This window comes from Schistocerca cancellata, chromosome 9 (genome assembly GCF_023864275.1).
Source record: "Schistocerca cancellata isolate TAMUIC-IGC-003103 chromosome 9, iqSchCanc2.1, whole genome shotgun sequence".
Taxonomy (NCBI): Eukaryota; Metazoa; Arthropoda; class Insecta; order Orthoptera; family Acrididae; genus Schistocerca; species Schistocerca cancellata.
The window spans coordinates 179,904,659-179,916,212 of record NC_064634.1 but is presented as its reverse complement, the minus strand read 5'-3'; the positions used below and the strand labels follow the sequence as shown (position 1 = coordinate 179,916,212).

General features: G+C 41.1%; 1 protein-coding gene across 2 annotated transcripts in view; it reads left to right on the top strand.

Moving 5' to 3' along the window:
• Nucleotides 1–1,297: 1,297 nt before the first annotated feature.
• LOC126100845 (uncharacterized) overlaps nucleotides 1,298–11,554 on the top strand; it is a 155,141-nt gene continuing 144,884 nt past the window's right edge. Inside the window, exons 1-2 of one of the 2 annotated variants that reach the window (XM_049911500.1) lie at nucleotides 1,309–1,416; nucleotides 1,548–1,576. Coding sequence is in view for 1 of the 2 variants with exons in the window: in XM_049911499.1 (XP_049767456.1) it covers nucleotides 1,475–1,576 (102 nt within the window). In the remaining variant the exon portion in view is untranslated. Of the gene's footprint in view, nucleotides 1,577–11,554 lie in introns of both variants that reach the window. The other variant, XM_049911499.1, reaches the window with a different exon arrangement.

The following is an 11,554-nucleotide window of genomic DNA, read 5'->3' as shown; positions in this document are numbered from 1 at the left end:
AACAGTGATCCTTATGAGGTAAAAACTACAGACCTTTATCAAAGTTGTCTTGTTTCTCAATATTTTTAGAGAAGCATGTATGAAAGACTCTGTGCTGTTTTGAACAAATGTGGAATATTTGTCAATGAACAAAATGGTCTTATAAAAAATATGGCGACTGTAACTGCTATATATAATTTCCTAAAATTTGTTCTAAATTCCATTGTTCATAATGAAATAAACTGTGAATTTTTTTAGACTTATCTAAGGTATTTGATGTTATTGATCATAAAATTTTGCTTAATAAACTAATTATAGTGCAATGGAGTCCATTGCACTGCTTACACGTTGTTTAAATCTTACTCATAAGCTTTCTGAAATCCCATTCGCAGTTTTTTGTTTTGAACAATGATTTCCATGACTATGAAACTAGATATAGAACTGACTTCCAAGGAGAAGGACACATGAAAGCTGAGTATCAAAAAAGTATAATATATCATTCCAAAAAAATTTTTGGTGCCCTTCCCATAAGAGTTAAAAAGATATCAATGGACTTGAGAAAATGCTTATAAACTGTTGATAGAATTGAAGCGGTAGAATCTTTAAGGCAGATGGAAACTATCCTAGAAAGCCTACTTACAAAATTTCAGATACTAGATTTGAATGGCTACTCTAGTAATGTGGCCTGTACCATAACCACAACTACAACTGCATACTTATCACTCACATAGGGATTGTGAAGACAAGATTGGATTAATTACAACGTACACAGAGGCAGTTAAACAATCATTATTTCTGCACTACATACGTGAATGGAACGGCGAAAAGCCTTAATAACTGGTTCGATACGGAATATTGCATGCCACGCACGTCACAGTGGTGAGAGAATAGCGGTGATGGCCTAGTTGTAGCTGTAGATTTGGAAGGAAATTGTATGTCTAGTGGGGTTTCCTTCCGTGCAGCTTGCTTTGGCAAGTCATTTGCTTTCTAATTGTCTGTAATTCCATAAAGGGTTTTAATCCACATTAATGTAATTTGTTTGTCGTGCTTCGGCATCCGTAATACAAAGATCAAATTTGAAGTAGATAGTCATTGTTGGGAATTTAATTCTAGACAACGCTGTAGCACACTCTCAGAAGCTGATAAATTACAGATGATGAGTACTCCTGACTCATGCGAGATTGCTTCGCTTTCGGATACTTTTATCCTATGGGTTTTCTCGTGAAGGATAGAATAAATATTGCTCTGTCTACAGGAGTCGACTATCGATATTTGTGACGATCGAACCAGAATGCGAACTTAGCACTTGATTCGTGGCGGGAATTGAGCTAAGAAATGAAAGACGGTTGAATATAATATGTATGTGTGCTGAGAATTGTGCGAAGTTGACGTCTAACGAAGTTACGGAGAATTAAATTTTAATTATTATACTCTACAGTAAGTTGTATGAAGTGTTGTGTGGTATTTAATAGCAGATTTGTGTAATTTCGAACAGATGGCGAAACCTAGTATATATTCAGAACTCTTATTAACGAACCTTGAATTGTTGTTCATGAATCATCCTCCAGCACCAGAGCTACGGGGTATATTACAAAAGGTAAGCGGTAAACTACGTTGATTTATAATTCAAGCGTTCACATAAATGTACGGCGTTTACGTGCCTATGTTTTGTGGGTACGATTTTGTTTCGTCGTCATATTTGTACTTCTTTCATGCACATTTTTATTGTTTCCCACCACAGAAATTGTTAAAAAGTATTAGATCAAATACTTTGAACAGACCGACGTGTTGTCAGTGCGCTTTCTATTAATTCTGGATCATTGTTCATTGATTTACACTTTTAGATTTATGAATTATTCACCTTTAATCATTAATAATGGAATCAATGTCGGCTTTTTGTGTACATACGAAGCTACATAAGTGACATACATGATGTTAAAAATATATTTGTCCACAATACCGCAGATGGTATATTCGGTATATTCATATAAAGTTTTTTATCACAGTGGAAGAGAATTAGTAGGCTCCTACTTACGATCGCTTTTGGGTCACATTTTGAACTTATCTTCTGTGTAAAATGCTTTTTCTCTACTTTATTTCTGTGTGGTGTTTGAAAGCATACTCAGTGACACATTGTGTGTACGTACTGTTACCATATTAAACACTTTTATCTCCGTGTAACTAACTATCCCGAGTTCTCTAGGGTGTAGCAACTTTGATGTCAGTCTTCTGTTTTAGGCATGTGTTATGTTGGATAGTGTGTCGTAGTTTGTTTTGGTTTTCTTTTGCATGCATTACTTAACTTATTATAAAGAGCGATGTAATAATTGGTATTTTTAGTTTTTTTTTTTTTTTTTTTTTTTTTTAATATTCTCTACAGGATTAATTACTTTTGACTTCATAGATGCATCCGATTGCCTTCCCCCCCCCCCCCCTCTCTCTCTCTCTCTCTCTCTCTCTCTCTCTCTCTCTCTCTCTCTCTCTCAGTGGATTTCCCTGCAAAAACATGGCATATGTGATGTGGGTGTGGAGGAAAGTTGCTGTTTTGTGACACACTTCGCTTGCTATCTGTCCAACAGAGCACTGTTCATCCATGTTTTTGCATTCCAGTTAATCTCTCAAAATTAATTACAAATAGAACACAGCACATAACACATTCTACACCCTCGATGAAGTATGTACATCCACTCTAACAGAGGTTTCAGAACAGACTGACTACAACAATGCCACACCCAGCAATAATGTACTTCTACAAAGCCACACCCAGCAATAATGTACTTCTACAATGCCACACCCAGCAATAATGTACTTCTACAATGCCACACCCAGCAATAATGTACTTCTACAATGCCACACCTAGCAATAATGTACTTCTTTATTGACAATAAGCCTAAATGTAAATGGCCGTTTTTATAACCATAGAACAAAAGCAAAAGCTCATATTGTTTAACATTGCATTATTAAGAATAAATAAACTGAATCAATATTTGGTGATGAGTAACTAAATATATCACAATTCAATTTTATTCAATGAAACAATAAACCAATTAAATAGGCAACAGCCATAAGATCAGTTGTCGAGTAATGTGAATTATCTCCTCATTTTTACAAACTCATATCTTGGTTCAGTCAGATATCGGTGTTGAAACTTGTACAGTACATTTCTATATGTAGTCCCCCCTGAGATAACCAACCCCAAACTTAACAAAAAATGAATATCGTCACATACTTACAAATGAAAATGGCCACCATTTAGTAAAGGTGCAAGATAAATTATTTAAAAAAAACTGTTTTGAACTTCTCAAATCACATATAAAAAAATTAAAATATTTAAAAATGGTCAAGAACCATCATCGGACCACTTCATATGGATTGACCCTGCTATCTGCTGATCACTGTAGAGAAAAACAGGGTATCAATCAGAAATTGCCGCCTCACTCCCCCAGGTTGCTTGCCTCTCTTTGGCGGGTTCATGCTTGGCTACCATGGGGCCCCAACCCTTGCAGCATCCTTTTCCGCTCGTGCTGCATGTTTGTCCTCTCACTATTCCTTCTCCCCTCCCCTGTTGTTGGAAACGTGTTCTGCATATTCAGTCGCCGATATCAGAACAGTCTCACCACTGTCTTTTGCTCCTTCTCTCTTTTTGTCGTTCCTTCTTCCTTTTTGTTGTTCCTTTTCCCTTTTTGTCATCCCCCTTCTCCTATCCTTCCGCTACCCCAGTGTTTGAGGTTCCTCTTTTTCCTTCTGTTTTCCTGTGCACTCCTGAAGGCCAGCTCATACGCCTAAGACATTACAGGTGACTGGATAATGCATAATCCCCAGCCCCGGATTGATAGGTAGCGTTCGCATGTATCCCCTGGTAAAGGCCACACCCAGGGAGGGGTGATTACCTGAGCTGCTACCTTCCTAAATTGCCGATTGGTCCCTCTGTCAGGTGTTGGGGAGGTGTGATCTCGGGTGTGAACAGTCACCGAAGGTGGGTGTGCTCCCTTTTGATGAGGCAATCCGCAGTTGAAAGGAGTGCGTCATGGGAGACGCTGGCAATCATGGGTGATTTTCTCACAATGAGCCAATCATTCTTTTCACCATCAATGTCTACCAAAAGTAAATGAAATGAGGCTAATGATTCAAAGCCCTCCCAGCTGCACCGCAGTTCCTTGTTGTTCCATGTAGCGAAGACAGTCAATCCTTCACTATGGTAAATATGTTAATTATTCAGAAAGGTGTTAATGCTGCTGCTAGCCCTGTGAAATTCCGCCCTTTTTTATGAAATGTCACTTTGCTTTTGGAGATTACTTTTGATTCCCAAGCACAACAACTGCTTGCAGCTTCGCTCCTCCAGGGCTCTCCTGTTTGTGCCAATGTCCACTGAAGGCTGAACTCTTCCTGGGGTGTTATTTACACTAGGCTGCAGGATCAGGATGGTCTGACTGAGGCTGAGATTCAAACCTACCCCTCTAATCAGGATGTCATTGCAGTTGCGGGGGAGGGGGGGTCTGTCAACTGTGTTTTTGTTGATGCTATTGTTCAGTCCACCTACCTCGATAGGATTCCTGCCGATATCCCTTCACTCTGTGGTAGCAGATATGTGCTAGGCAGTGTAAAGCAGTGTTGATGAAACCACCACCCAGTACTTACCAAACAGAGGATGCATAACTCTAGTTGAAAGTCAGCTCCTGAAAGTTCATGATAAAAAAATTGGGTGTACAGGATCTTCAAGTTACTTGAAGAAAAGCATTTACAATTAGATTAACTCTGCTTTTTATTCATATTGAAACACATGAAATGACTGTCAAGTCCGTATTTAATATGGGAAAAGGTTATCATTCAAAGTTCACTGTCTGTATAACAGATACTCGAAAAACAGCCAGAATTTTAGAAGTGCAATCCGACTAATTTTCACATTTTACCACTCTCAGACTCACAACTATTCGCGATTTAAACATTCAGTCGTTTCAGTTGTCTTGTTCATAAGAGGTGCTCGCCAAAATATTTCGTACACAGCACGAAACACGCCACACAGAGCTGTTACTATTACCAGAAATTTCACATGCTCGTATCTCTCAAACTATTTAATTTAGAAACACCAAACATTCATTAAAATGTTCATAACTCCAGGCGCTTCAGTCATAATATGTTCAAACCGAAATTAGCTCACTATTTCCTCATCTTACAGAGTATTTTTAAGGAGCAATCTAACATTGTGTTATTTGTAGACCAGCAAGCAAGCGACTCCTCTTGAGGTACTCTCATATCTACCAACTCCCCTCTACACTTGGGAACAGCTTAATTCTGATTGTCTGTTGATATAGATGGCCAGTCAGATCATTCCTTCCAGATCATTTTCACGGCAAATCTTGCCTTATCCAATCACTAATTTGATGGTAATTATTGTCAGCAAAACTTCAAATTCTTGTATTTTGTTTAATCAAAATAAACGAAGTGCGAAATATTCTTCAAATTGATAAACAAACATATTCCGTCTCTAACTTCCATTCTGGCTACTTTTGTACAAAAGCAAGCACACACTGACATACGTCACCTGAATCATGGTTCCAACGTAATTTTTCCCAAGGTTCATTTGTACAAGGTTTTACGTAAAATGAAATATTAAATTTTGATGTATGTCCCACATACACACACTCGATCATTCTCATGCACTCACATGGCAAAAATAATCAAATAATGTTTTTGACCGATTTTTGTAAACTAAAGTTTTAAAAAGAAAATTCTAATTAATAGATTTTTATGCACTGATAACTTTGGAATGGCTTCAAATGACAATGAAAGTCAATCTGTTATTGTTCCTAACTTGGTTTTAAAAAACAAGCGTAGGTTTTAGGAGTTTTAGATAATTCTCTTTATCTCCAGAACTATAGTAAATAAAAATCTGAAATTATGACAGCATCATTCAGTTGATAACAAAAGCTTGTGTATCAGATTTGAACAAAATCGGATCATAACTAATATGGATTATTTAGATTTGTAGAGGGTACAAATCTTTGTATTGACTGAATGTTACACTATGCAATTCTCACGGCAGGCAGCATCAGCTGTGCTGTGAGCAAAGCAGACAAAAAACATCGCCATACTGCTGCCACCGTACTAGATGACTGTGTGTCTTACTGCAACGAATGTCATCTCCTAATAACTTGCTGCATTAGACACCCTACGAACCTAAAATTACTTCCTAACTTTACAGATACACACATATCATAATTCGTTTCCTCTGTGAAAGTGGTTTTTATTTCCAGATGTAAGGTTCTCCTTTAGTCTTGGAGCAGGGGCAGGTTGGTTGTGGTTGGGACTTCTTTTAGAGTCTTCTTGGTCTGTGATCCCATGACCGCCCCTCCCCCCCCCCCCCTTTTCCATTTTTTAGATTTGTTCTCACCTTTTATGCTTTTATTGTGTGTGTTTAATGTTCATTAGTTTCTAATTTGACTCCCCTGACTGGATCTGTCCACTTTTAGCAGACCTTTTTTCTTCTATAACTCACTTCGGAATCACCTCACCATTTGGTCCCATGCCCCTCAATTAATCAACCAATCCATAGCCTTCTAGGCTGCCAGCGACAGTCAAGTGTCCAGCGTTTAATCTTAAAGGTGTTCTGTGCACTGATCCATTGGGCCTTGCAGAACACCTCGCAACACACTTTGCAACAGCTTTGGCATCCTCTTCCTATCCTGATATCTTCCTCCGGCAGAAATGCAATTGAACAGACCCCCCTGTTTAATCCTGTACCATGCTGAGCCCTAGAATGAACCCTTCACTGAATGGGAATTCTTGCAGGCTCTTACTTCTTCACAAGACACAGCCCCAGGCCTGGATTCCATCCACAACCAGATGATCCAACACTTGAATGTTCCCCAGAGGTAGCATCTCCTCAGGGACTTCACCTGCCTTTGGCTCAATGCTGCTTTTCAGTTGCAATGCCCAGACAGTATAGTTATCCCTGTCCTTAAGCCCGGGAAGAACCCAATGTCTCTTGACAGCTACCGCCCAGTTAGCCTGATAAATTTACTTTGTAAACTGCTCGAGAGGATGGTTAGCTTCAGATTATGTTGTGTACCAGAATCTCGGGGCCTATTGTCCCTGTGTCAGTGTGGCTTCCAGGCAGGACAATCTCCAACTGACCATTTACTCAGATTGGAAACAGCCATCCGAAAGGGTTTTACTAACCGCCGGCAACTTGTCGCAGTCTTCTTTGACCTAAATAAGGCATATGACGTGGCTTGGTGCCATCATGTTTTAGTTATCATCCATGACTGGCGCTTCCTAGGTCCCCTTCAGATTTTTATCCGCGAGTTTTTTTCTCACAACTTTTGAGTTGGCACTTCACTCATCATCCCTCAGATTCAGGAGAACAGTATCCCAAGTGTTCTGTGCTAAGTGTGCACATTCTTCCTCAAAGCCATCAATGGGCTTGTTACCTCTCTTGGTGGTGGGTACCCGAGTGTTGTACATCAACAATTTTTTGAATCTGACGCAGCTCCCACTCAGTAGCATGTGCTGAGTGCTGGCTCCAAGGCGCCATCCGAATGACCTTTGCGTGGGCCACCTCCCAGGGCTTCTAGTTTTCTCCTTCCAAAATGTGGGTTATGCATTTTCGTCATTGACCCACAGTACACGTCGATCCAGAACTCTGTTTAGGCAACAACCTCTGCAGTGTTGTACCAGAGCCTTGTATCTTGGGCCTTATTTTTTATAAAAAAGAAAACACATGGCTGCCCCATATTCACCACCTGAAGACAACATGCTTGCAGAAGCTTAATGCTCTCCACCTCCTGGCCCATACATCTTGGGTTGCAGAGTGTACCACTCTTCTCCATCTGTACCATGCTCTGGTCTTGTCCAAACTAGATTATGGTAGTCAGGTTTGTGGCTCAGCAGCTGCGTCCACTTTGCAACTACTTGGCCCTGTTTACCATTATGGGGTGCATCTGGCTATTAGTGCCTTTTGCACTAGTCTCGTTGACAGTCTCGTCACAGTAGCGGGGATTCCCCCTCTACTAATATGACGGAGCCAACTCCTGGTTTCTTACGCAATCCCCATTCACCAATTCCTTGACTATCCAATGTACTCTGTCCTTTTTGCAAATGAGGGCTGTCTCCTTCCTGGCACTCGCTGGTAGGTGGGATTGCCGGTTGGCATGTGTCTCACTTCTTTCTGTCGGGATCTCCATCTCCACACTCTGGAATACACTGTGTGTGTTTCCTCCCATACACCCTCTTGGATGGTGCTTCGACCTCAGATTAGAACCAGTCTGTTCCTGGGTCCTAAGATCTCTGTCGCCCCTATGGTTTTCTGGCGTCTTGTCTGTGCCAACCATGCAGAGTTCCAGGGTGCCACCATCTTTTACACTGATGGTTCTAAAGACTATCGATAAGGTGGGATACGCTTCCATGTCTTCCAATGGCTTAGAACACCATTTATTGCCGGTATCATGCAGTGTGTTCACAGCAGAGCTTCTAGCCATTCACAGAGCCCTCCATTTTGTTTCTGAGGCTTCCCTCCACAGTGTTATAATTTTTTCAGACTCTGTGAGTAGCCTGTAGGCTATCGACCGATACTACTCTCATCACCCTTTGGTCTCCACAATCCATGGCCTTCTCTCTGCTCTTGGCTGTGCTGCCTGCTCAAGTGTCTTTCTCTGGGTCCCAAGTCATCTGGGCATCCGAGGGAATGGATTGGGTGACGTTTGGCTAGAGAGGCAGATACTTACTCCCATTTCTTGCATGATTCATCTGCAGGATGCAGATCTACGTCAAATCTCTCTTTACCCAAAAGTGGAATGACATCTTGTGCGCTTCTGCTCGTAGTAATAAACTCCGTACAATAAAGGAGTCTACTGTAATTTTGTGCTCTTCCTTCCGCTCCTCTTGGAAGGAGCCCACTGTTCTATGCTGTCCACACATTGGTCATACCAGTCTCACCCATTGTTTTCTCCTTCATAATGAGCCACCCCCCACAATGTGGTTGTGGAACGAGACTGACGGTGTCCCACATATTGGTGGAATGTCTCCTCCTTTTGGCCCTTTGTGCTAAGTATAGTCTTCCTGATTCCTTAAATTTTGTATTAGCATGTGATTCACGGATGGGTGAACTGGTCCTCAGTTTCTTCTGTGAAAGTGGTTTTTATTTCCAGATGTAAGTTTTTACTTTACTGGCAGGGGCATGGTGGTTGTGATTGGTACCTCTCTTTATGTCTTCTCGGTCCAGCACCCCATGGAAAGACCGCCTCCTTTTTTTTCCAGTTTTTAGATTTGGTCTCATGTTTTATGCCTTCTACTGTGTGTTTTAACTTCACTGACTGGATCTGTCCACTTTTAGTGAACCCTCTTTCTTCTGTTAGTAACTTCAGATTGTGGGACTGATTGACCTCACTGTATGGTTCCATATACCTTCAATTAATCAATCGATCAATCCTATGACATGTGGCTTCTTGCTCCTGTTAGAGATCCTCCAATCAGTGATGTTAGTGGCAGATAGATAACTGCGCACCACTTTTTACTAGTTTGTGTTTTATTTTCAGACAAGAGGGCAATGGCAGATTTGTCAGCAGATCTACCATCTCTTTCGAAATGAATGTGATTAGAGTTTTAAGATTTTGTGATGTGTTCAACATGTTTCCAAAAATTTTAGGGAGATGTTCATAATATGTTAACATGGTGACTCCATTTTTTATAAGTGATCAGCCAGTCGCATTTCCCTGTGCCATTCTTTTAGCTCTTCTGTGGTTTTACTTCAGTTTTAATCTCATGTACAACACCTTTCACTCTTCTCTTTTGTATTAAGGCCCATTAGATAGAGTGATTGTGTGGGCCAACATGAGTGTGGTGGGAGTGAGAGAATGAGTGTCATTTTATAGGTCTCCTCCTCACTGTGTGACATCTTACCCACATTTATTTCTTTTAAAATGTGTAAGGGAACAGATAACAACTGCGTTGAGCAACCGTGAACTACACACACACACACACACACACACACACACACACACACACACACACCGGCCAACCTCTATTCCACTGGTGCAAATCACTGACTGATTCTCCACCCTGGAGTCACTGACAGCCCCAGGGAGGTTACTGGTACCTCAGATGAAAGTTCTGCAATGGAACATTTGCGGCATCAGATTACACAAGACAGACTTGCAGCTGCTATTGCGATTGCTCTACCTAGTTGTTTTATGCTTCCAAGAAACGAAATTACGCCCTCAAGACCACTTTAACCTCTTACACTTCACTCCAGTATATTTTACCTTCCCTCCAAGGAAGGCATTCCGGCTCGAAGGGGGGTGTGTCATGGTGCCGATTTGAGATGATACCCATCACCAAACCATTTCTTTGAACACCCAGCTACAAGCTATTGCTGACCTTTTTTTTCTCCCCATTTGTACCTTTTCTCTTTGTAATATCTAGTTTACCCCATCATCTGATCTCGCCAGGGCAGACATCCAATAGCTTACCAGTCAACTCCCTCAAACTTTTTTGCTGCTTACTGTCTTAAGTGCCCCCCGTACCATGTGGGTCTCTCTAAGAACTTGACCGAGAGGCTATCTCCTGGCAGATATTCTGAACCAGCTTACTCTCACTTCTCTCGACATTGGTGGACCCACATTTCTTTCAGATTCCGTACACTTTCTCGCTCCTAGATCTCTCATTCTGTAATACACATCTTGTTCACCATCTAGAGTGGTCCATTGCCCCAGCACATACCCGAGTTACCATTTCCCACACTTAATCCATCTGGTAACTCATGTCTCATCTGTGTGCAAGACAAACTGGCAGCTTTCTAAAGCTCACTGGATTCTCTGCTCTTCATCAGTAACCTTGGCGAACTTTTCCACAGCAGCGTTCATCAAGTAGAATATCTTACGAATGTTATTATTACCAGTGTAGAATGTTCCATCCTCTGAAACTCTTCTCTACCACGAAATGTCCCAGTCTCCTGGTGGACTGAAGAATGCTGTCAATAGTTTGCATGCGCAGATATGCTCTCTGTGTCTTTGAATGCCATCCCATGAAGGAAAACTGTATTCATTATAAACAGTTATGCACAAAGTGTCGTCGCATTATCAAAGATAACAAAGAAGCTTGTTAGACATCTCTTACTAATTCTTTTTAAGCATTTTACTCCGTCTTCTGTTGTTTGTGGTAACTTACGTTGGATTTGTGGAAAAAGGCGCATCTCCAGATTGCTCAAATATACTTTCACCTCATCACAAACCTGCACTCCAGAACTGGGCGGTTTTACATTTAGATGTTGCAGCATCTGTCTCTTGATGACAAGCACTTTTTCCTTTGTAAGTATAATCACTTGTGGAAGGACGGTGCATTTCCTAGGTGCTGGCGTGGACCGCTGTAATCCCCATATGCAAGCCTGGTAACAGTCTTCCATCCAGCTGCTGTCCAGTTTCCCTCACCAGCAGTGTCTGCAAGGTAATGGAATGCATGATCAATGGTCGGCTGGTTTGGTGGCTTGAGTATCTGAATTTGTTAATAAATACTCAACATGGATTTTGTAAACAGCGCTTTGCAGTTGATCATCTCATCGCCCTTTCAATCCATATTATGA